The sequence below is a fragment of the Doryrhamphus excisus genome, chromosome 18 (assembly GCF_030265055.1).
Source record: "Doryrhamphus excisus isolate RoL2022-K1 chromosome 18, RoL_Dexc_1.0, whole genome shotgun sequence".
Classification (NCBI taxonomy): domain Eukaryota; kingdom Metazoa; phylum Chordata; class Actinopteri; order Syngnathiformes; family Syngnathidae; genus Doryrhamphus; species Doryrhamphus excisus.
Window position 1 is genome coordinate 6795468 of NC_080483.1, and position 26069 is coordinate 6821536.

Below are 26069 nucleotides of genomic sequence, written 5' to 3' on the forward strand. Positions count from 1 at the left end.
AATGTGCATATTCAATGTCCAAACTTGATGGACATATAAATTGAAAGTGATTTTGGCGTGTTTTTTATTGAAATATGAAAAAGTGGTAACTGGATGAAAATACAAGTAATTACTGAAACAGACTAACAAATATATGATTATGATATTAATCACCGACTGTTGTACAATCCGTACAATTTTTTTTCTACTTTGAGTTTAAATTATTGTTATTCTTGGACATCATGAATGTATGTATATGATAATTATAACAATAATTAAATATGCTTTTACTGGCTACATGAAACGGTATTTCTTATTAACTTGTGTTTTGGTAAATGATACTGCTAGAACTATTTTTTTTCAGTTGTCAAATTAGGTAAAGTACATAATTTCCCTTGTGCAGTAAAGTTAAATAAATTGAGAATTGGGTTTGTAAAAATAGATTTAATCATTCATAACATACACAGGAGGAATGCAAAAGAGATGAAAGTACATGTTCTCAAAGTCTGGACACAAAATACATATATTATACAATTATTAAATTATACATAAATGTATTATTGATTGAAATAATGACCTATTTATTTAATGTATGATTTATTGCTGGGTGTATGAGTCCATGAGGCTTAAGGGACCGCCTGCAAATGTTCGCGTGCATGTGAATGTTGCTGAGTCAGGACATGTAAAATATACAAATATACAAAAATGGATCTTATACAGTACATGTCTTCTTCCAGGACCACTGTTCATTTAAAACGTGATGTACTGACGTCATTCCAGCTGAACGTTCTCTGAGTGGGAGCTGCTGGAGGCATCACTTGGCCCTTCTGTGGTGCTAGCAGAACATCTTTCCTGCTCACACAGATGCTCACTGCTCGGAATAGAATTCTTCTTTGGGCGGCCTTTGGGTTTGGTTGGAGATTCCAGACCTCCTCCCTGCAGCACCTCCACATGAACAACAGGAACATTCATTTCAACTTGCACAGAGCAACAATACATAAGACATTTGCAAAAAAAAGGTGTGTCGGAAATGCAAGAAATAATATTGATAATAATAAATGACATATTCATGTTCACTTACCATTTTCTTCCACTTCATCCTCCTGTTCTGGTACCATGTTTTCACTTGGAGCTGACTCAGACCCAAACACTCTGCAAGGTCTATTCTGGAAGTGAAGGAAACACACAATATTGTATTATATATTATGTGATGATCTGACATTATACAATATAAAATTATTTTGTATTGCAGTGAATTATGTATTATAATAAATATCAGCTCAAACAACCATTAAGCCATAACTTTAAATGAGTTTTTATCTTATACTTAAACTCATCAAGTCCCAAAGTGACTATAGAAAAGCGGTTGTCACGTGACGGTCATGTGACTATTCCTGAATATGGCTTATCCAAAATGGCATTCGTGTCAGGTAAGCTAGCTCATTTTTTAAGCATGCTTATTTTTGTTCCATTTTAAATTAGTTTAACAATTGTAATGCAGTAATGAGGTGTCAAATATTACAAAATCAACTCTTCTTCCTACAGTGTATTTCGTCAATAAATCCATCGAAAACAAGCTAGCATAATATCACTATCGGCGTGTTAGCTTTCAAGTTGTTATAGAAAGCAAAATGCTAACACTCAATAAATGTCTAAATAAATTTTCAACCATATTAATAATATAAATAAGTCAGATATCTGTAACATGTTTGTGTTAGTAGCATTATACTAGTACGTATATGACATTTAATGGATACCAACCTGTCCGGAGTAGAAAGGTATTTCTGCTTCTCGAAGCGTTTTTCCAGACCCATAAGTTGGAGTTCGGTGAAGACGGTTCTGCTGCGGCGGCCTTTCTTGCTTTTGCTGCTTCCGTCGGGTCCCTGGTCCACTTTCGCCCGCAGGAGGTGCAGGTCCAGCGGCAGGTGGTGTGAAGGCGCGCCGGCGTGTAGGTTCGGAGATGCGGACAGGAGCGGAGGGCCGAGAGGAGACATGGAGAACTTGACGAGGTTCGTCTGGTCCGCCTTCAACACTTGTGTCAGAAATAGACCAAAAATAATAATTCATTAAAAAATACTAAATATGACATACAGTAAATTCATTCATTCAATGATAACTATTTCTATTTTATTTCTATTCATTTATATTACATGATTATACAGTAAATTGAACATTCAATATTTATGTGTAATACATACATTTGGCATAAATGAAAATCTATCATTTTAGTGCATTTAACAACTAATTGTCAATTATATCGCGTTAACTCCAAGACACATTTAATACGCCCGCAGTATCCTTGCAACTCATATTTTACATATTTTTAATACATTTCCTATAATAAACTCATTTTGTATGAAATTGCCAAGTATGATATTACAGTATAGTCATTATAATAAACGTGTGTGTGTTGTATCAACTAGTAATACTTCAAGGTATCGGTGATGAATAAAATGTATATATATCAGCAATGATATCGTCTTCTATTTAAGGAACCAATTCAGTTTGATTTTTTTAACACAAACTAAAGCACTCCGACCATCGTGTACTATACAATATATTCCCTATTTAAGGATATACAAGTGCTCTTCTGACGTGTAATAATAATAATAATAATAATACAAATAATAATGTTGATGTGTGGGATTGGCCCTCGGTATATTTAAAAATGCAATTTAACAACCAAAACTACCCAAAAATAATTGCAAAAATCCGTAATGTGCGGAGAAAAGAACGAATGTTGATTCCAATGACAGAAAAGTTGTGGATGATGATGAAAAGTAGAAGTAGTTGTTTTTTTTTTACATGTTGGAACGGGTTGACAAATGTGGAAGTATTGGGGAAACATTAGGCGGTATAATAACTAACTAATAACACTTTTAACGATAATTAATATATTATATAATAATTATTTCAACACATGAAAACAATCATTCTAAAAGCGTATTATTATAAGACAAAGCTGACATGCAGTGTGTTTGTTCATGAAATATACAGGATTTAACGTTTTAAATGGTGCATGAATATTTCTATTTTTTTCAGTATAGGCACAGCCTACAGACGTTTATATTATATTTAATACATACAAATAATATATATGAAATAATATATATGAAAATGAACTGTATGTACCCATGTGGCTGTGGAAGGCTGTAGTGGACAAGAGCGCGTTGACACCGAACTTGAGGAGTTCTCCGGTAGGAGCGGAAACTTTGTGCTCCTGGTGATCTGTGAGGATCTCCTCCATCATGAAACTCCTGTAGCGATGCGTCCTGCACGGATGGAGGTAAAGAGAGCCCATGTCCACAGGATGCTGCATCATCTTCTTGTTGTTTTAAAGATGACAGCAAGCGCTCATATTCCTTTTTTTTTATCGACACATGGATGCTGTACGTGCAACGTATCCTCACAACGCCGTCGTCTTGGTCCTCTTTCTGCTTTTCCTGCAATGAAATGTGCAACAAAGAAAGTAGTCCGCTCTCCACCGCGTGGGAGGATCCGCCAACAACTTTAGTCAGCAGGGTGAGTTGACAAGATGATTTTTTTTTTGTCTTTTAAGCTCCGCCTCGTTTTACTTACGTTGACTTCAACTTCCTGTCAACAGCCATTACGCACACACACACACACATCACCACCACCAGTGGCGTCATTAAGCCAATTTAAGGGGGATTTTTTTATTGATTTTTTTTCTTTAAATCTCTGACAAATGTCATATAATAGGGCAAAAGCAGGCTAATAAGCAAGCCAATAAGCAGGCTAATACTAGCCTACTACTAGTAGTACTAGTAGTAGTAATAATCAGAAGAATGATGTTTAATAAGAATAATGATAGTAATAATAATAGGCTAATTAGTAATATAATAATGATTATTATATAATTGATCACTGTCCACTGGACAGAATGGTTGCAGAGCTTGAGCAGTGGTTTTGCAGTGTAGATTGTGTGTACTTGTGTAAATGTAATGGTGGCCTAAAACTATTGATTTCTACTAAATCTGTCCAAAAGAGGGAAAGTTATATCCCAGTTCTTGTTCCTTATTTGTTTTTTTGGATTTTTGAATTTTTTGGGATTTGTTTTTATGTCTACTACATTCATTCATATCCTGTGCATCTCCAGTGGGCTAAGCCCCCCCCCCCCAATCCTGTCCTGTCCTGAACCTAGTGACGCCCCTGCACACCACACACTTTTTTAGTGAATTATGTGTCGACAAATATACACTGTTAGTGTTGTGTATTTTTTGTATTTAGTTTGGAAGAGTGTGTCTACTATAGCCTTTGTAAATGACCTTACAGATACTATAGTGCATTCTAACTATTGCACACTTCAAACCCTTCACATTATTGATACACAAGTAACAATATTATGTACACTTCCCACTGCACCGTTGTACAGTAATTCCCTGCAATGGATCAATAAAGTATGCTCAGGATCGACATTAAAGAGTCAATATCATATATCCACTCATGATATGACATGAAGTAAAATACAGTACAGGGTGTTCCTAAAGTCTGGACACAAAGACAAAAATGCATTTTCCTGGTCATTTTTAAGATCACATGGTTGTTGGGATCGGCCATTTCAGTTAAATATCACATAGCAGACCAACATGGCGATAGATGAGAAGTGAAATTAAGTTCATAGGATTTACAAAAAGTGTGCAATAATTATTTAAACAAAACTAGGTAGGTGCATAAATTCGGGCCACCTTGTTGTTTTATTGATTTGAATACCTTTAACACTAATTATGCGGAATCAAAAAAGATCCACTGTGGCGACTCTGTAATCAGGAAAAAGCCAAAAGAAACAAACCTATATATGACCTTACACATAAGAAAGGGTATTTAAGGTGGCCAATTGCAAGTTGCATCTTCTCTGAAGAGTATAGCAACATGGTAGCCTCAAAACAACTGTCACATGACCTGAAAGCAAAGATTGTTCAACATCATGGTGTAGGTGAAGGATGCATGGCGGATGAAGAACACAGCATTCCAAGACAAACACTTGCTACCCACAGTAACATTTGGTGGTGGTTCCATCATGCTGTGGGGCTGTATGGCCAGTGCAGGTACTGGAGATCTTGTTCAAGTTGAAGGTGGCATCGATTCCAGTCAGTATCAGATTCTTGCCAAAGGTGTTCAAGAATCAGTGACAAAAATGAAGTCAATGAAAAAAGACAATGACCCTAAACACTGCTCCAATTCTACTAAGGAACAAGTACAATGTTCTAGAATGGCCATCTTGACCTAAATATTATTGAAAATCTGTGGTGTGATTCAAAGCGGGCTGTCAATGCTTGGAAACCATCAAACCTGACTCAACTGGAAAGAAGAATTGTCAAAAATGCCTTCAACCAGAATCCAGACCCTCATTGGAGGGTCTACTAAATATTGATGTCATTATTTTTGTTGGGGTGCCCAAATTTATTCACCTGCCTACTTTTGTTGAAATAAATATTGCACACTTTCTGTAGATCCTATAAAGTTCATTTCACTTCTCATCTATCACTGTGTTTGTCTGCTATGTGATATTTAACGGAAATTACTGATGCCAACAACCAGTGATTTATAGAGGAAAATCTTGAAAATTATCAGTTTACAAACTTTTTCATACCACTGTGTGATGTGATTATAAAAATATATGTTAAAATTTTGAATTATATATAAATATATATTTTTGCAGTATAGTGTATGTACCGTATCTTATATTCATGCAAGGTGTCCCAGGGGTCGAGATTATACAATTATAAAACACATTAATATATGAATAAAAACCCAATAACAAATTTAAATATAAAATGAATATATAATATAAAATTGCCTCTTTAATGAACTGTAAATTATTTTTTATCAAATATTTGCTTCTAATCATTTTAAAATATTTATTTTATTCAATATAAAATTTGTTAAAATGACAATATTTCACACCCTCGGCCATCTCTGTGTGGAGTTTGCATGTTCTCCCCGTGCATGCGTGGGTTTTCTCCGGGTACTCCGGTTTCCTCCCACATTCCAAAAACATGCTAGGTTAATTGGCCACTCCAAATTGTCCATAGGTACGAATGTGAGTGTGAATGGTTGTTTGTCTGTATCTGCCCTGTGATTGGCTGGCGACCAGTCGGGGTGGACCGCCTCTTGCCCGAAGACAGCTGGGATAGGCTCCAGCACCCCCGCGACCCTTGTGGGGATAAGTGGTAGAAAATTAATGAATGAATGATAATATTTCAGGGCACTGTGTATTACAAAACAATATGTATAACATTGCTGTGTTTTCTGCAAAACCTGGAGCCCACATATAGAGACAGGAGACATGAGCACAGCTCGTAATATACAGCTAATACAAACAAAGGGTGATGGTGCAAGTCTGGATAACTAAATTGCACTGAGATGGAAAAACTAAGTAAGGATAAAAAAGGTAGAGCGGAAAGGTAGTGGCAGGATGATAATCATGCAAAAAAATAAACCACACTGCATCCTGTGGAATAATAGCCAATAGCTGTGCTTATGCAATACATCAATCCAATCAATTATTATTATTATTATTAGTTGCCAAGTGGCTGCAAGTGTGCCTTGTTGCTCCACCACTTTCAGGAAGTTAGGGAATGTGAGGTGTAAACATAAGAAGGAGGCGACAACTACAAAATAAGAGAGAGGAAGATAGGTGGCACAAACAATAGATTACATTGTTGTGGACTACAAATTAGTTCCACTGTTGTCCCTTTCAAATTAAAGTGACGGTTGCATCCCAGTAAATAATTATGTATCATATAATCGCTTCACAACACTCCAACACACAGCTACACATTTGTTTTTTATTTCTATTAGGATATATTACTGTGTGAGAACAAAGATGGAGCCGTTAGGCCTGTGAAATAACAATAACACATAATGTTTAGGCAGCTCTTTCGCGCCCACAGAAAGACTACCAGTGGTGGAACACATGCTCCCCCTGGTGGTCATAGCTGAGATTGTGCCACATGTAATGTGGGATTTCAAGTGTTATTTTTTTTTTATAGTGAAATGCTTGAAATGTGCATATTACCTCTTCAAATTGCAAGTACGTGAACATCAGTGATGGCATCATTATTTCACCCGCCCTCCAGCTTGATAAAGTGCAGAATGCTACATTATTATACTACATCATAAGTCATACATGACATCGGCATATTACTACTGTTTAATATATAAAGTTTAGTTGTGGGTAGGTGATAAATATGCAGACAGAGAACATTTCTTCTCTCCTGTAAAACCTACATAAAAAAAACTAATAACTTTGCTTGTATATTGACAATTTTGTTTGTTCGTCTTCACTTCAGTTATGTTACTACTTAACTCGTTTTTGAAGGCAGATGTCATTCTATCAGGACGTCAGGATAAACATGAGACCACGTGACACAACCAGGAAGTGCAAGGAGGGCCAGACCATCTGAATTCACGAGGCTGGCAGAGCCTCCGAACGTCTGGTCTTCGTAGACCGGGTAAGCTACTGGCCTAGTAGGATGCAGACCCTTTAATTAAAACACAGCCGTATTGTGTGGTGACTACAGCTGTGTAACAATTCGGGGTCTGGATCCTTTAAATGACCCAGTCATGAACGAAGGCCTGTCCTTATGAAAGTGCTCCAGACGCGACTAGAACGATATCAAACACTTGCTAGTTGTGTCACGTGGTCACACCCTTTTTCGCTCCTTGCCCTTATATGCTGTAAGTCTGCAGAGAAAAAAAGTTGGAGAGACCTAAATAATAATAAAAATTCATACATCACTTCCAACATCATATGCAAATAACGTGCAAAATAATATGTTTTAAAATCACATAAAACATTACAGCACAGACCAGTAGGCACATTTTTAAAATGATAAATGTGTCTTTGACCACACTTCATCGCATGTGGAAAGATTTGTTCTTGCAATCTCAACTAAGACCACCAGGGGGAAGTTGTGTTCCACTACACTTGTGCACTCAAAAGATACAAAAGCAAAGTGCTCTATTTCCCCTTATTTCAATGAATCGGATCTAAAGACGATGCAAAAGTGGTCGTTTTGCTGCTCCCCGATGATTACAAACACGTGAAAGAGAACAAAGTTGTGATCCACTTTAATCAGAGACTGTTTGCATGTTTGTGCCGTTGTTTACAGCCGTTACGTGACGTGACGCGACTCGTCATGGCTTGTCAACATGTCTGCCTGCTGAGTTAGCTTAACAAGCTAGCGTTACCTTGCTAGTCAAAGGATGTGGCTGGAGCATCCCCGTCGGTTATACAGCAGCGACAACGCACTCTCGGACGTAGAAGATGCAAGGGACGCTCAAGAAAAGTGCAGACAAAACGTACAGGAGAAGGGTAAGTGGAGACATACGTTAGCATGAGCAAACACGGTAGCATCAAGGCATTAAGTTGCAGCATCAGCACCATTGACGGCTCATGCACATCATGTGTTTTCATGGACAAGATTGTCATCATTTCAAAAACCCACAGCTTGTTAATATTTATTAACGTCCACGTACAAGTAAATGTCATGTCACAATGAGAATATCTTATGGCTATGATAGGGCGTGCTACCATTGCAATGATGATTAGTATTTTTTTTCAATATCAAACGACATTGATGGGTAGAGATTGCATTGTGTTTGTGTACAATGATGTGCACAACATACACGAGGTTCTAGTTCCACCTACGAGTCAAGTATAAATTTTAGTGTAAGTGTGAATTAGTACTGAAATTATAGCTAGATTAACATCAACATCACTCAAATTGAACACACAACACATGCAGTTCTTGAGGGAGTCTAACTGGTGTGAATGAAGCAGGCAAACAGATTACATTTAAATAAAATGAATGTTTTGAAACAAAATGTCACAATAAAACAAACAGCCAGTCAAAACAATGATTTAATAAGCAGACAGCTTTTACTTTTACAACACCGCAACTTAAAGGAAATTTTGCCCGTCATTCACAATCCTTATGTGAAACATGATCATATATTTCTTTCCACTTTCTGTGCATTATAACATGAGAAAACAAGTTAATTTGAGATAATGCTGTCATTGGGCTACACCTACTTTGATTATGAAGCCCTGTAAAAAAAAAAAAAAACCTTAACAACGTTGCATCATTTGATATACATGCTGTGATCATGCATTAAAGAGGACCTATTATGCTTTTCCCACTTTTCTGACCTATATATGTTATTAGAATGTTGCTATTTTAAATAATAGCAAAGTTTCAGATAATGAGGTTTGCACATTTGGAAAAGAGCCCTAAAAGAACTTTGTGATGGCTCAAAACGCTCTGTTTGAAAAAATGTGGTAAAACTGTTCCTATGTGATGTCACAATGCCTCGAAAGGGAAAGCCACATTTGTTTACAATTCCTAATGACGCCACCATCAGACACAAGTGGTTGGAGTTATTGATTCCCTACCAGCAAAATAAATGCATTTTAATCTATCAACGGCATTTCATACTGGACTTTTTTGTGAACATGGGCCAGTATGCAGCTGGACTAGCCCACAAACTTGCTGAAGCCTTACGTTTTTCCAACGTTACTTGGTCGTGTGGAGGAGACAGAAGGGCAAGTAGTAAGTGTCAGTGTCCTAACTGAGTTTATATTGTGAAAGTCATGGAGAAAAAGCACTAATGCTACTTACCATGGGAGACATCTTAGTAACTCTTAGTAACTTCTTTTCTTGAGAAACTTTGGCCTGTACAGTCAGTTTCCACTTCCGGATCGGATTCGGGATCCAACACATATGGCTGTATGTAAAAAGTGGACATTTTAAAAGATAAATCACAGTTTATCAACAAAGTTGTCGGCACAAACTGGAAGTCTTCATATGCACTGGGCAGTGGGCGAAATCACCATTTATTATCAGCTCTTATACTGATTCTAAATAGTTAGCGGCACAAACCGCAAGTGTTTCTATGGCCTTGGCCTCGGCAATGTGACCAGCCACAGCAGAGTGGGCGTGCCTGGAGGTGGGCCATGGGTGGAATACATTAAAACAGACAATTTTCACAGTAACCACAGAATCCAAAGAAATACAGGTGAATAGGTGCAGATTCTGGAAGAACTAGAACTGTTTCTGTGCTGGTTATTGTGTGTAGCTGCTTGATAGTAGTCAACAACTCAATACAAAGGGCCGAAGAATTAGCATAATAGGTCCTTTTTAACATGTATACTGATGATAACATGTAATAGTTGCAGTATCTTGCCGTATTTTGATGATTTTAAACTCTACCCAAATTTATTTCCTCATTGATACTAACTAACACAACACCTCACTGACCGAAGAGTGGATACGTATCTCTCAATTTCACTACAATACCTGAGTACTGGAGCACACATCTGGTGGAACACACAGCCATCCCAATGAGAGCGGACAGCCTATGTATTGTCGCTGCACAGAACTAGCATAAGTATGTGTATCAATGCGCCAAGAAAATAAGTTTCGGTTTATTTTTTAATACATTTTTTGTATATATTTGAATTATTGGAATATTCATTGCAGTCCTAATATTATATATTCTATAGTTTTTATTGTAGTTATTTTAAGTGAGACAGAGCAACAGTATTGGCTGACTAATTGTATTGCGTAATGGTGTTTGCTCTGTGGAGCTGTGTTTGTTGATGTTATTAATAAGTGATTTGATTGAAAGGAAAGCATGTTTCCTCATGAAAAGTTAAAGACCAAGCACGGTGATCTTGCTGTTGTCAGCGGATCACACTGAGACAGAACCCCAAAGGTGCAGAATTTCACTCCTGCAAGCCCACAAGTGACAAAGTCATTCGGGGCTTTGATGAAACGTGAGCATCCCTGACATTACTATGGAATTATTTAGAATCCCAGCAGTGTATATACAGTTATAGTACTGTACAGTTAAATGTACTAAAGTGTATTTTCAAAGGTGTTGCAATAACATCTTGAAGCGTCTCAGGTTACCTGCATTGGGAGATGCTTGTTTGTAATTCAGCACCTTCAAGGCTCCCACTTGTGTGTTGCCAAGCTCGTACCGGCCAGGTCCCAGCAGTGCAGCAGTCAGGACACTTTTTCCACAGTTACTGCTGTCTCCTGGGTCCAAGCAACAGCGCTGACACTCGTTTGTGTACAACACTTTGGGAATACCTTCTGAGCAGTAAGCAATTTGTGTCTTGCTGTCTTTGACGTTCTTCTCCACGCCTTTCAGACCATGCCATGGCAATCGGTGTCAGACTACTGAGGGACTTGCCTTGCTCCGTGATTGGAGTTCACAGTGCTGAGATCAGTACAGAGATGGAAACAGGTAAGAGAGCTCTGCAATACAATATTACTTATATAGTTTTTTATAAGCACTGTAATACGTAAGTGCATGGTGAGTGTGCTTCTTTTTTGGGGAATGGAGGGAATATGCAGGGCTCGACAATAACGATGTACCGATGGCCCGGGGCAAGTTAAAACAAAATTCGGGCAAGTAAATCCAATCAGTGATATTCCCGTCGGGCAAGTGCACTTTGGCATGCCATACTTTGAAGAGTTTTTTTTTTTTAAAGAGGTTCTTGTTGGGTGTTGGTAAACACGGACTGCGTAATTCCGGTGGTAATTTGCAAACCAATCCTTGCAAATCTTGAAATGGACCAATCGGAATTATTTATTTAGACCGCGTTCTGCTGTCCACAGTCCCCGTTTTACCCACACCCGTTTTTGTTCGCGATTAACCAATCAGCGATCGTTTGACTACAAAAACATCTATCATGGCGTCCCTGCCAACATGGTCTAATTCTTCAACAACTTGTGAAGGAAAACAGCAAAAAGTGATGAACCAGTGCCTCCTAAACAAGTATTTTATTAGCGGCAGTAAATCAAATGATGGCACAGGTGAGTGAATCACATTGCTGTGACAATTTGAAGTGGTCACAATGAAACACCACCCATTAGATCCAATACCAAGTGCTGATTTTGCACAAGCTACAAAATCTAGCGCTTCCATTTCTCTGTGTATTTTTCTCACCTTTGCTTCACAAATTATTGTTTGACCATTGAGCATTTTTTCTGGATTAAAAACACTTTACTCCACAAAAATTAGATGATATCATTATGGCAGTCTTTTCATTTTACATGGGGCAAGTTCGGGCAAGTAGTTCTCACCTTAAGGATTCCCCATGGGCAAGTCATTTTTGTTTTTAAAGTAGAGCCGTGAATATGTATTTTAATTTTAGTGTGTTAGATGTGTTTTTGGTATGTAAGCCAAAACTTTTGTTAAATGTGATAGTCTTTCTATTACTTGGCGAGAAACTATGTTCTTAAGGTGGGGTACGCGTACCCTCAGGGTAGTGGCGGAGGTACGGAGGTAGCCACCCCTGGCCACTCTCCTGCCACCCCGCTGGCCATCCACACATTTCAGATATCAACTTCCTGCCTCCGCTTTGTGAGTCATGGACTGAGTAATTGAGTAATTGGTCATCCCAATGACACATTTCTGACTCCGCCACTGCCCCGGGGGTACGTGAATTGTAACAGGGGGTACGTGAAGAAAAATGAAAAGCAATTAGCACCTATCAATTATGAGTGCACCTGAATGCCTCACTGTGCAAGGAGAACAGTGCAGAAAGGAGTCAGTACATTAAAGGAAAATTTGACTTTTTGGGGAATTCTGCCCATCATCTACAATGCTTATGCGAAACATGAATACATATTGCCATATTGTCTGTCCCTTGTCTGTGCATTCCAACTAAAGAAGACAAGTTGGTATGGGCTAGCTAACATTGCATGTCATTGGGCAGTACCTATTTCCGAAGCCCTGTTATATATACTGTATTTTGCTGATTGGTATTAAATGGCTTGTAGCAAAAGAGTAGGTTGTGTCTTTTCCAGGCCATTATTTGATTGTGCAAGGTTAAATTAGAATTCTAGGAGTGTTTTAATGTGTCTGTCCTTCCCTCAGCTAATGTTAGGATCCCGACTGCAAAGTACACAAAAATGGGGGAGACTCTGAGATACGTCATCCCAAGTCACATGCAGTGCTCCATGGCTTGTGGAGGGAAAGCCTGTAAATATGAAAACCCATCTCGTTGGAGTGATGAGGAGCAAGCTATTAAAGGATTATACTCCTCCTGGTACGTTGACGATAGTGTTGTTGATGCCATGCTACAGTATGCTAAGGAATCATTCAGTAACACCCTTTGTGTTATTAAGTCACACTCCTTTTGTGTTTTTGGTTCCTTCAACATATTTTTTCATGTCCTTTTTTGCAGGGTTACAGACAACTTGCTAGCTATGGCAAGGCCTTCCTCTGAAATTATAGAGAAATATAATATAATTGAACAATTTCAAAGGTAAAGTACTGTATTTTTTTTTACACATACACAAGTGCATCCTCCCATTTTTTAATGCATATGCAGTGCCTCACAAAATCATGGTTCGATCATTGCCCCCTCACTCTATTTTGAATTTTCACACTCTAATTAAATGTTTGCTGTTTTGTGGTTGAATACAGCATATTATTAGTAAAACAAAACAAAAACATGCCGGGTGGAACTTAACTGCCAGCACAGCACAGTACAGTACAACTGGAGAGTTAACGTTAACGTTTTGCTAGTTGTAATACATATGATAGTGAGTTTAGCATATATGCAGCAAAATATCTCTCGGTTATGCCTGGCAGCATACATAATCAACTAATTTGGAGAAATTGTTCTGCTCAGGTGTGACGTGAAGACTGTCATCAACCTGCAGCGGCCTGGAGAGCATTCCAGCTGTGGCTATCCACTGGAGCAGGAAAGTGGTTTTACTTACAGACCTGAAACGTTCATGGAAGCAGGAAGTGAGTCTCTAGCTGCCTTTAACACATTTCCGATACTTTGCCTGTTTTGTTTTAATATTTTTCTATAGGTTAGCACCGCAGTTAATTTCCAAATTTGCTGCTGTCCACGTGGACAAGACATGTGTCTCCTAAAGTATTATAGTCAGATGAGACAAAGATTTATTATTGGTCCACAATGATGAAGTACATTTGGAGGAGTCAAGGTGATGATTCAGACCTAAAAAAAAAACTGCAGCATCATGTTCTTGGGGCTGGCTGTCAGTGGTACTGACCCACTGTACAAAGTGGATGGAAGGACTACCTCCAATTTCTTTAACTGTATCGCAAAGCAGATGGATGAAACATGGAAAGAAGTTATCTTGCCGTATTTTGCTGATTGGTGTTATAAGACCTTGGGAGATTAAAACAGGATTAAAACATTTCTCCTTTAGAAAAAAAACTGAATGAGACAATAATAATAAATGAATTCATCATTTGTTAAGGAAGGGGTGTGTTCCAAATGGACATTGATCCCAAAAATGCATCTTAACTGGTTTTGGAATGCATAAAGCAGGTTGAAGAGTAGGGTGTTGTTTATTTATGATCCGATACCATGTCACATCGATACTTTTGAAACGGTTCAGGTACTTAAACTGGTACTTGGATAAAGGAAAAGGTGTACATTTTACAGAATAGTACCGTATTTTCCGGATTATAAGTCCCACTTTTTTTCATAGGTTGGCTGTTCCTGCGACTTATACTCCAGAGCGACTTATAAATGAAAAAAACTGTTTATGTTACATAAACACTGGACACCTTTTCTGTTCAGTTTATTTTTCGTGTAGTTGAATAACCATTGTGTTAGCATATCTTACACCTATTCAACCTGTTCTCTATTATTTTATTGTTAGAACTTGCCTTCCAAGAGGAGATAATGTCTGTTTTGGTCAAGTAGTTTGTAAAATTACCAGCAAAAAATGCGACTTATACTCCAGTGCGACTTATGTATGTTTTTTTCTACCTTGTTATGCATTTTTGGCCTTGTGTGACTTATACTCCAGAGCCACTTATAGTCCAGAAAATATGGTAATTTAAATATTTAAATAATATAAATAAAACTGAAACTAAGTAATGAATTCACAGTGTGAATGCTATTGTTTTTTTTTATATTGTTTTATTGTCCGAGGTCTAGTGCCCACGAGACAAGAACAAGAAATATTGTCACATTTTACTCTTGTGACACCCCTAGTGTTTTGTGAAAAGTGTACTATAGGTCCATAATTGCATTATTTTTTTGTTTTTATGTTTCAGTTTATTACTACAACTTTGGGTGGAAGGACTATGGTGTTGCGTCTTTGACGACAGTTCTTGATATGGTAAAGGTCATGTCATTTGCTGTCCAAGAGGGGAAGATTGCTGTTCACTGCCATGCCGGTCTTGGAAGAACAGGTTTGTAAAGTCAAGCCTGAACTACAGCCTTCCTCCCTGCATTTCTCCACTAATTTGTACGGGTGTAGTGGCACATGATAGGTGCAACAGTAAGAGTTTGAACAGTGTGAATATATTTGTAGTAAAGTTCCTTTTTGTTTGAAGCATAGTATGAATGCTTGTCCAGGAAAGGCCAAGTGTTCCCAAAAATGAGACTTTAACCACAGAAGAGGCTTTTCAAGCTCTGACCTTTCCTCTGCACCATCACTAGCCATGACTCCAGCTAACCAAAAACCGGGCTGCACTGTATTTATTAATGTAAATGTAAAATGCAACAAACTCTTTCTGTCCCTCACTTTTAATGTGCACCATGTGGTAAATAGTATGCCTCTGTAACAAACTGAATGTACTGTACCGAGAAAAGTTCAAAGGTTACTATATTTGTACTTGAAGGTAAACTTGTTTTGCACCCAGCAAGATCAGCACATCCATTAACATGCAGGAAAAACACAGACATGCCATAAAAAGACCTACCATACCACAAGTGCTAAAAAAAAAAAACATTTAGATGTTACATATACAGTGTTGGCCCCCTTCCTGATTTTATATTTTGCATGTTTGTCACACATAAGGGGACCTATTGTGCTTTTTCCACGTTTCTGATCGATAAATGTGGCTAGAATGTTCTATTCGCCTGTTAAAAGATGCCAAAGTTTCAGATAATGAGGTTTGCGCATTTGGAAGGGAGCCCTGAAAGAAGTTTGAGTTTTTTCAAACGCCAGTTCACTGTGACGTCACAGTCAGCCGGACTTTCTTATATGGGTGTTCCCGGGTACAAACTGTAGGCTTGCCATTCCCCCGCTCTGCTGTTTGTCCAAGATTTCACCGTGTTAGTACGGAACATTGGCTTCCAGGGAATATTTATTCAGGTTTGAGGGAAGGCTAACTTGCCTAAAGAGGCAGAAATCAGGCAGAAGTGATTGGAGTTCCAGATTTCCGATCAGCAAGAAAAAAATATGGGTAACTGCTCTATAGGAGTCCACAACCCAATACAAGGGGCCAAAAATCAGCGTCATAGGTCTCCTTTAAATGTTTCAAATGTTAATACAACTGAACACAAAATGCAGTTTTTAAATAAAACTTTAAATGAAACTTTTTTTCAACTCATTCGCGACCACAGATGTATTTATAAAAGTTTTCAACCCAACGACTCACTCCCAGGCTTGGACCCATGTTGTGTGAAGGAGGTTGCTCATTGAAGGGACATTTAAACAAGTTGCAAATAGTTCATGGTGTTACATTTGTTTAAAAAAAAAATTATTTTCATGTAATGACACCCCTAACAGTTTGTATACAGAATGAACACAGGACTTGTGGTGAGCCAGTAGAAGTACTTCCATCCATTCATTTTCTATGGCACTTCACTCCGGTCAATGGCAGGGCACATATAGACAAACAACCATTCACACTCACATTAATACCATACAATTGTACAATTTAGAATCGCAGATTAGAGTAGAAGAACCTAAAAATTCCAATTCCGAATGCATGTACCATTACACCCTTACTGTATGTGTTATGTAACAAGGATGTTTTGTTTGTGCTTATCATGCGTTGTCTGATCCAACTTGCGTTTCAATTGGATATTTGTTTTGCTTTTCTCGCTCTGTAGGTGTGTTGTTGGCTTGTTACTTGGTCTTCACATGTCGGATGAACGCTGACCAAGCCATCCTGTTTGTGCGAGCCAAGAGGCCCAATTCTATTCAGACCAGAGGCCAGCTGCTGTGCGTCAGGGAGTTTGCCCAGTTCCTGGTTCCTCTCAGAAACGTCTTTTCCTGTGCAGAACCCAAAACCGGCGCTGTGACTTTGTCCCAATACCTAACCAGGCAGCGTCATTTGCTGCATGGCTATGAAGCACGGCAGATGAAGAATGTACCCAAGTTGGTCCAGCTGGTTTGCCGGCGTCTTGTTGACATTGCCGCCAACCGACAAGTGGTGATTGAAGAGGAGTGGCTGGACATCCCTGACCTCACCGCTGAGGTGGAGAAGACTGTATCCCAACAGGCCCTTCAGCAGCTTGGGAAGGAGCTAAGAGGGAAAGGCATCCCGGTGTCTCCTTGCTCATCCAATCCCTTTAGTCCGATGCAGACCAGACCTGCTCAAGATCAACCTCTCATCAGTGATAATGAGCTTGACCCACTTTGGAGGCAGAATGCAGCAACCCCTCTGAGATCCTCTCTGTCCAACAATAAGAACCTCAGTTACAGCGATTCCGTCCTAAACAAACTTGAACCACATCAGCGTGATTTTGCAGGTTGCAAGAGCAGCACACGACCAATTCACTGTTTAAACAAACATTCCCGATCACACAGTAGCCTTACTGCCTCTTCATTTCATTCTCAGGACATTGCTACAAGCATTCTTGAAACCGGATGCCCGTTTGTGAAAACAATTCTTAGCATGGGTGACCCTGGTTTGTCTTTAGCGTTGTCTAAGCAGGAAATGAAAGGTCACTGTTACACCACACTGCCAGTTTTGCCAACCAAAATGGTAGCCGGTCAAGAGATGCAGGAAATGCACGTCCCAGCCAATGATGGAGATAACGCTGTGCTTCCCGTACCTACTCTCCATTCTGAGCTGTCCCCAGAGAGCAGAACCCTTCAAGTGGCCAAAGCGCTGGCCATGGACCAGACAGACAAGGATGTCACCGCCAAGGTCACAATGTGGCAGGTAGGCTGCTACAAAACTACAATTTACAAAAGATCTGACACGAGTCTAATGAAATAATCAGTCCTACTGACTTGATAATGGCTCCTCAATGGTTGTAGTCTTAGCAACACTCAAAGTTCATTCATTCATTCATTTTCTACCGCTTTTCCTCACAAGGGTCGCGGGGGTGCTGGAGCCTATCCCAGCTGTCTTTGGGTGAGAGGCGGGGTACACCCTGGACTGGTGGCCAGCCAATCACAGGGCACATATAGACAAACAACCATTCACACTCACATTCATACCTATGGACAATTAACCTAGCATGTTCATTGGCAAAAATCTTCATTGAAAAAGAATGGAAGACACAATAAAGGAGCAGCATGTTAACTCATTCTAACTCACAACTTAACATGTAGTTCAAATGCTGTACTCTGGGGAAATCAAGTATTTAACACCATACTGATTTTTTAAGCCTATGACAAAATCTATTGTGCATCTATACAGGTTTTTGATGCAACTTTTGTGTTCAATCTACTTAGATTATGCAGTCTTAATGTTGTAACAGTAACGCAAGTGTTAACATCATATTGATTGTGTTAATCATATTCAGTCATTTTTATAGTGCTTTTCTAACTTCAAGGTACTCAAAGCACTTTGACACTGTTATGCGCAACTGAAGGAACATAAGGATAATTCAACATTGTCACAGTAAGACAGAGGAATCGAACCAGCAACTTTCAGTTTGGGAGACGACCACTCTACCACCTGAGCCATGCCGCCCTAGTGTATTTAAATTTGTATTACCTTGTTACATTCTTTTTTTTTGTGGTTGACAGACAGAGTTGAACTCCAAAGAGGGTGCGTGGGAGAGGCTGTGCATGGAGAAAGATCCACTGGTACTGTCCAGTCTCATGTGGTCCTGGCTGGAACAGTTGAGGGAGCCTGTCATCAGCAGTGAAAATGTCAAATCTCTGACTGAGAACGTAAACCCACAGACGGCACTAGACTCTCTGGAAAAGGTAGCTTTGGTTCTTCTGCTTCTTGTTAATTTGAATGTTCTCTGCCAAAGTTCTCAAAAGTGGAAGAAGAATCAGGTGCACCATGTTTATCAGTAGGCCCCTTCCTGCTTCAAAGATGATGACACGATGTGGTGCGAGAAACGGTTATGGTGTCACACTTGACCAGGGTGTCCAGACTTATTCCAGCTAGGGCGACATACTGAAAAATCAAAGGATGCAAGGACCACCACAGCCCAATCATTTTGTAAAGAAAGCATGTAGCTATGCTAAGACGTTATGTACGGCTGTGTGAAAAAGTGATTGCCCCCTGTTAAAACATACAGTGCATCCGGAAAGTATTCACAGCGCTTCACTTTTTCCACATTTTGTCATGTTACAGCCTCATTCCAAATTGTATTAATTTAATCTCTTACCTCAAAATTCTACACAAAATACTCCATTATGACAATGTGAAAAAGTTTTTTTTTTCTTTTTTTGAATTTATTAAAAATAGAAAACTAAGAAATCACATTTACATAAGTATTCACAGCCTTTGCCATGAAGCTCAAAATTGAGCTCAGGTGCATCTTTTTTCCACTGATCATCCTTGAGATCTTTCTACAGCTTAATTGGAGTCCACCTGCAGTAAATTCACTTGATTGGACATGATTTGGAAAGGCACACACCTGTCTATATAAGGTCCAACAGTTGACTGTGCATGTCAGAGCACAAACACCAAGCATGAAGTCAAAAGAACTGTCTGTAGACCTGCGAGACAGGATTGTCTTGAGGCACAAATCTGGGGAAGGATACAGAACATTTTCTGCTGCTTTGAAGGTCCCAATGAGCACAGTGGCCTCCATTATTCGTAAATGGAAGACGTTTGGAACCACCAGGACCTTCTAAACTGAGCGATCGGGGAAGAAGGGCCTTAGTCAGGGAGGTGACCAAGGCCCCGATGGTCACTCTGTCAGAGCTCCAGCGTTCCTCTGTGGAGAGAGGAAAGCCTTCCAGAAGGACAACCATCTCCGCAGCAATCCACCAATCAGGCCTGTATGGTAGAGTGGCCAGACGAAAGCCACTCCTTAGTAAAAGGAACATGGCAGCCCGTCTGGAATTTGCCAAAAAGCACCTGAATGACTCTCAGACCATGAGAAACAAAATTCTCTGGTCTGATGAGACAAAGATTGAACTCTTTGGTGTGAATGCCAGGCGCCATGTTTGGAGGAAACCAGGCACTGCTCATCACCAGGCCAATACCATCCCTACAGTGAAGCATGGTGGTGGCAGCATCATGCTGTGGGGATGTTTTTCAGCAGCAGGAACTGGCAGACTAGTCAGGATAGAAGGAAAAATGAATGCAGCAATATATAGAGATATCCTGGATGAAAACCTGCTCCAGAGTGCTCTTGTCCTGCTGAAAAATGAACCTTCGCCCCAGCCTGAGGTCAACGACCCGAAGCACACAGCCAAGATCTCAAAAGATTGGCTTCAGAACCACTCCGTGAATGTCCTGGAGTGGCCCTGCCAGAGTCCAGACTTGAATCCGATCGAACATCTCTGGAGAGATCTGAAAGTGGCTGTGCACAGACGTCTCCCATCCAACCTGATGGAGCTTGAGACTTATTGCAAAGAAGAATGGGCAAAACTGCCTAAAGATAGGTGTGCTAAACTTGTGGGATCATATTCAAAAAGACTTGAGGCTGTAATTGCTGCCAAAGGTGGATCAACAAAGTATTAAGCAAAGGCTGTGAATACTGTAAATGTGATTTTTTTGTTTTCTATTTTTAATAAATTCAAAACATGTCAAAAAAAACCTTTTTTCACATTGTCATAATGGAGTATTTTGTGTAGAATTTTGAGGTAAGAGATTAATTTAATACAGTTTGGAATGAGGCTGTAACATGACAAAATGTGGAAAAAGTGAAGCGCTGTGAATACTTTCCGGATGCACTGTAACTTCATTAAGATCTAGTAGTGTAGGAAAGCTTTGGGAGTCCAGCAAACCACAAATGGCGAAAACATGGAACAGTTGTGAAACTTCCGAGGAGTGGCCAGTCAACCAAAATTATCCTTAGAGCACAGCAACAACTCATTCAAGAGGTCACAAAAGACCCCACAACAACATCCAAAGAACTAATGACTAAACCATACAAAAAAACACTGACCAAAAACAACCTGCATGGTAGAGTTCCAGGACCAAAACCACTGCTAAACAAAGAGAACATTATGGGTTTTTTCCCAGAACACATCTTGATGATCCCCAAGACCTTTGGAAACATACTCTGTGGTCTGACGAGACAAAAGTTTAACTTCTTGGAAGGTTTGTGTTCCATTACCATCCATCCAATTTCTATCACAGAAGTATGCTGGAGCCTATAGAACATCGTACAGATGGTAAAATATTGTGGTTGTAGTGTGATGGTCTGGGGCTATTTTGCTGATTCGGGACCTGGAAGACTTGCTGTGATAAATGGAACCATGACAACAGTGTTGAATACCTTGTCTAAGTTGGGAAAATTCCCATGCATCCTCCAGTAGCCTTGCAAGGGTGTAGAAGATACAGAGTCTAATCCATGAAGCTTCACACTCCGATACCACTCTAGCAAATACTGTCAATCACCATCCTGAGTCCTGATGCATTGATGCTGTTTCTAAGAAGTGTCATTACATTACATCCATTCCCCACAGTACTAATGTACTTTCTGTATTTGAACTAATACATTCTAAGATTACATTAGAAGATGTCTTGATCTTTGCAAATAATAAGTTATCATCTGTTCCCTTAATGTTCATTAAAAATTCCCTCCTACAGGGCCACCGACTCACTCTGTTGTGTATCCTCGACTGTGCTGCTCATCTCCTGCCAACGCCTGAAGAAGTGGAGACGAGTATTCTAAAGAAAACCATAAAAACCTTTACGAAAGTGAGTATGCTTACACATCTTATTTGTCATGTTCATTTTGGGCTCTCACTGATTTATTTTAGACCGTAGTTTTTCCAGGGTGTCATGATTATACCACAACATACATGTACATGGTTGTTTAAAGGCAAGAATTGGGTGCACTAAAATTTATTTTAGTTTGCACATGTTCAAAATGATTCATACAGGTTGAAAACTGCCTATTTATGTACATGTACAGGTAGTATTTCATGACTTTCTGTAAAATATCATATAAAATATAATGTAAAATTAAATGACTTTTTCTTATTTTCTGGCTTTGAATAAAATATGCAGTGTCCCCAATGCATATGTGTGCATTACAATACAATTAATTTGAAGAATTCTGAGGTTTACTCACCTTTTTAAACACACTGCTGTTATTATGAACATAACTGTATATACAGTACATAAATGCTAATTGTCTCTTAGCCAGTTTCAACTCGACCAGTTACTTTTTGTGGCCATCAACAAGCTTCTGGCATAATTCTGACTGGATATCTGTACTGGATAGCTTTTCATGCTATCTTTTTCTGCCACGTGTTTAAAAAAAGCATTGTGGCATCATATAAGAATAATAAGTATTCAACCCAATGATGAGATATGTTCACTGGAACCTTGGTTCGTGGCCTTAAACCGTCCCAGAACTCCAACCGAAACGTACTCAAATAATTTTTTCTTGTAAGAAATTATGTAAATCCAATTAATGTATTCCAGAAAGCCAAAAATGTTAACACATAACATGTTTTTATAGTGTTACAATAATAGTTTTACCTGCACAAAACTGTTCAGAATACATCAGAATGATGAATGATGGCAGTTCTCCATCTAAGTCCAGCAAGTGACGTTTATTTTCTGATTGTATAATTAAAAATTTAGAAATACAAATATTCAGCAAATGTATTATTGACATTTTGGGTGGGTTGTTATCCACAACCCACCCAAAAGTGGTGTGGGAGGGAATCCTTCAAATGAGTCTAGAGTGGCCCAAAATGAATGATTGATGCCTATGACATGCTATTGAATGTAAGAAGATGTGTGTTGGTGTAATTTTCTCCCCTCTCAAGATGGAGTCGTCTTCGGGGGAGAATCAGTGGTTATACAACACACTCAAAGAAATCCTGACTTGTATTCTTCATGATCTGCAAAACAAAGCTTTGCAAATGAAGGAGAATGGTACGTCCTAATCCGATGATGACAACTCATCGACTGGGTTAAAAGACAGCTTTTTGTTACGTGTTAACCAAATGCGATGTGGAATGTTGCATTCCATATTGTTTCAAGCTCATACTACGCTCCTTTGACGCACTGCCATACTTAACCATCATGTGCCACTCTTCTCAGGTTGTCTTCTTGTTGTCTAATGTCATGTTTTTATTAAATGTCACATTAGCTTAGAAAGCTTTTTCTAGTGTTGATGGCTCGTATTTAAACCAACACACTGTATGTTAACATGTCTTCTCATGGGATAATATTCACTGGTGCGCCAACATCACATCAGTTGTATGGTCCGCTTTCTCCTCTCAATACTATTTGACATCTATTTATAACCCGCAAGGCGTGCTGAGTCTCTTCCTGTTTCGGAGGTGTGTGTGTGAGACTCCAAGCATGCTTTGTGGTTAATAAATTATTATAAAATAGTCTTGTTTGCATGTATTTTAGCGTGTAAGCATCTTCCCTATGATACAGGAGGGGTGTCTAAACTTTTTACAGTGGGGGTTGCAGACATAAAAATGAAAGGATTGGGAAGGTCCGCTTTGATACATTTTGTACTTTAAACTATCTGAACAAAACATCCACGTCTTGTCTTTGTGTTATATCTGACATAGCACATTAGTGTCATACTGAGCACCAATAAAAAAACAAGATACAATTCACAAAATGGCCCTCGGTCCATACTTTGGACACCATGAATGTAGCTGGCAGGTAACAGTACTGGCTTGTGTTTGTCTAGGTATTTCAACAGTAACGGTGTGTAGTGAGTCTATTAAAGCTGTACACTGGTAACTACTACCTTCCGTTAGTATTGTCCCTTGAGAAGATGTGATTTGAAACACAAAAATATCAAACATGAATCAAATTGCAAAGCCGAGGTCTTAAGTTATTGCAGTTATTCCACTTTTTAATGTCCTTCATGTTTGTGCAGCAAAATGCCTGCCTGCATATTTTTGTCATGCTTGAGAAAACCACTGCCACGTCCTGCTGATGTTATGTACGGTTCTGCTTTGATGTGCTCATTTGCGTGTTGTGAGAATCATCCTCATAATGTACAGAACACGATGTAACACACTGTAGCCACATGGCCAATGTACAACTCTTATATTATCATATGACTGACAAAAGACATGATTTGTGTCATTTTCAAACAATGTTTCTACTCTTTCATCAGGCAGCTTCTTATGGATTCAAATATGAATGAAATAAACGCTCCAAAGTGTGGAACTTGTTCCTTTGCAGTCTTCTTGTCTACAATATGATTGTATTGTCTTACTGTATAATGTAGCAGTTGAAGGATTGTCTGTTTGTTTGTCTCCTATTTTTTGTGTCTCACTCATATAACTATGCACTACATTTAATCAAATAGAACCAAGCAGCCTCAGGCAACTCACATGACACATAATTACTTCCAGGTACATACAGCTTCGGTACTCTCTCACACATCCACACAGACACGCTTTTGACTAACTACAGATAACAGGAGGACCTGGCATCTGCAGCTGCGGCCTGCTGATAACAGCTGGCTCCACCGCTCCACCCCGCCCGCCCTGACTTGGTGAGAAGACGTCTGCCTGTGATTCGCCAGAGATCTACCGACATTTCTTAGCATAATAAAAGCCGGGCAGGGACAGTTAGCTGTGCTCTTTTCTTCTGACCTGGAAGTAAAGCCAACGTTGCTGTAGATGCAGGGAAAGACTTATGATTCCGGAGCTCCGTGTAATCTGACTGGTCTGAGAGTAAACCATATAACTGACAAGTTCGTTGTCATCTCTTGCCTCCAACACGACACCCACGGGAATACTGACAGAACAGGAGGTCAAATTCCAACACAGTATATTATGTGTCTTACTTTGATTGGCCAAAAATGAGAAGTGGTCATGCATCCTGACAGTAGTTTGTAGATGTGGGGAGCTGGCGGAGGTTTCGCCTCTAAAATTTATATTTACGCGGGCAAGCTATTTATTGATTTAGAGCTCCCCCTCACCCAGTTTAAAGCTGGGCCGCACTATGACTTTCTGCAGCCTATGTAATGTATTTAGCGTAAGTGTGATATCATTATTTGTGCTAATCCCACAATAAAATACACAGACATGTCATACCGGAGGCATGTGCTGTAATTTCCTCATCCCCAATGGGGTTTTGTGTGAGCTGGAAGGTGCTTGTCGCTGCCGTCCTTCCATTTGGACAACACACTATATTTTTTATTCAGGAGGTGGAATTAATTTGACTGCCAAAATGGACGATTATCCTGTATATCCAAGCCCAACAGAAGATGATCAGAGTTTTACACCAAAGTATCAGAACCTCCCCGGTGGAAGGATAGGGTGCATACACTTGTAATACAAACAGGTGGATTAGCTGGTACTGGTTGGCCTCAGTGTGTGGCACATCGATGGCCGTTCATCTATTTATTGCTGCTCCTTGTTGTTCGGCTATATTAAATGGATATTGATTATGGAAATTATTCTTTGCTGCACAGTGCACGTGTGGTTAGCGCACAGGCCACACAGCTAGGACACCCAAGTTCGATTCCACCCTTGGGTGGAGAACATGTGGCGTTTGCATGTTCTCCCGGTGCATGTGTGGGTTTTCTCCGGGTACTCCGGTTTCCTCCCACATTCCAAAAACATGCTATGTTAATTGGCGACTCCAAATTGTCCATAGGTATGAATGTGAGTGTGAATGGTTGTTTGTCTATATGTGCCCTGTGATTGACTGGCGACCAGTCCAGAGTGTACCCCACCTCTCACCCATAGACAGCTAGGATAGGCTCCAACATACCTGCGACCCCTGTGAGAATAAGTGGTAGAAAATTAATGAATGAATGAATGATTCTCTTTTGGTTAAACTCTTATGAGCAACCTGTATTTACATCCAATCGGTGCCTCACCAGTCATGCAACTCACTGGAGGATGGAATGGAATATTTTCATAGTTAGAGCACAGAAAACCTGTTTACCACCTCCTAAATACACTTTTTAAGCATTATTAGAGCCCTCAAGACATGAAATAACACCCCTGTAG

At 39.4% G+C, this 26069-nt stretch overlaps 2 protein-coding genes across 3 annotated transcripts; one reads left to right on the forward strand and one right to left on the reverse strand.

Annotated features, from left to right (window-relative positions):
• Positions 1-407: 407 nt before the first annotated feature.
• barx1 (BARX homeobox 1) lies at positions 408-3489 on the reverse strand. Its single transcript, XM_058055064.1, has 4 exons — positions 3112-3489; positions 1741-2011; positions 1061-1145; positions 408-924 (listed from the first exon to the last, which is right to left on the reverse strand). The coding sequence occupies exons 1-4, from the start codon at positions 3299-3301 to the stop codon at positions 751-753; spliced, it is 720 nt and encodes a 239-aa protein (XP_057911047.1). The 5' UTR covers positions 3302-3489; the 3' UTR covers positions 408-750.
• ptpdc1a (protein tyrosine phosphatase domain containing 1a) lies at positions 1777-24260 on the forward strand. Of its 2 annotated transcripts, XM_058055063.1 has the most exons (13): positions 1777-1988; positions 3129-3265; positions 3446-3501; positions 8115-8317; positions 11161-11256; positions 12895-13066; positions 13205-13285; positions 13655-13773; positions 15064-15201; positions 16853-17910; positions 18726-18908; positions 21703-21813; positions 22896-24260. In XM_058055063.1, exons 4-13 carry the CDS (start codon positions 8209-8211, stop codon positions 23013-23015), a joined length of 2187 nt encoding a protein of 728 aa, XP_057911046.1. In that variant the 5' UTR covers positions 1777-1988; positions 3129-3265; positions 3446-3501; positions 8115-8208; the 3' UTR covers positions 23016-24260. The 2 variants fall into 2 exon arrangements, with proteins under 2 accessions (XP_057911046.1, XP_057911045.1); XM_058055062.1 differs by lacking the exons at positions 1777-1988; positions 3129-3265 and adding an exon at positions 7322-7454 and having other exon boundaries at positions 3483-3501.
• The last annotated feature ends 1809 nt before the right edge of the window (positions 24261-26069 follow it).

Excerpts from the sequence above, each read along its gene's own strand:
- barx1 (XM_058055064.1), bottom strand. The coding sequence starts at position 3,301 with ATGATGCAGCATCCTGTGGACATGGGCTCTCTTTACCTCCATCCGTGC. Across the intron at positions 2,012-3,111 it reads AGCCTTCCACAGCCACATGG|TGTTGAAGGCGGACCAGACG; the intron begins GTACATACAGTT and ends TTCTGACACAAG. Across the intron at positions 1,146-1,740 it reads TACCTTTCTACTCCGGACAG|AATAGACCTTGCAGAGTGTT; the intron begins GTTGGTATCCAT and ends CTTCACTTCCAG.
- ptpdc1a (XM_058055063.1), top strand. The coding sequence starts at position 8,209 with ATGTGGCTGGAGCATCCCCGTCGGTTATACAGCAGCGACAACGCACTC. Across the intron at positions 11,257-12,894 it reads CAGTACAGAGATGGAAACAG|CTAATGTTAGGATCCCGACT; the intron begins GTAAGAGAGCTC and ends TCCTTCCCTCAG. Across the intron at positions 15,202-16,852 it reads TGCCGGTCTTGGAAGAACAG|GTGTGTTGTTGGCTTGTTAC; the intron begins GTTTGTAAAGTC and ends CTCGCTCTGTAG.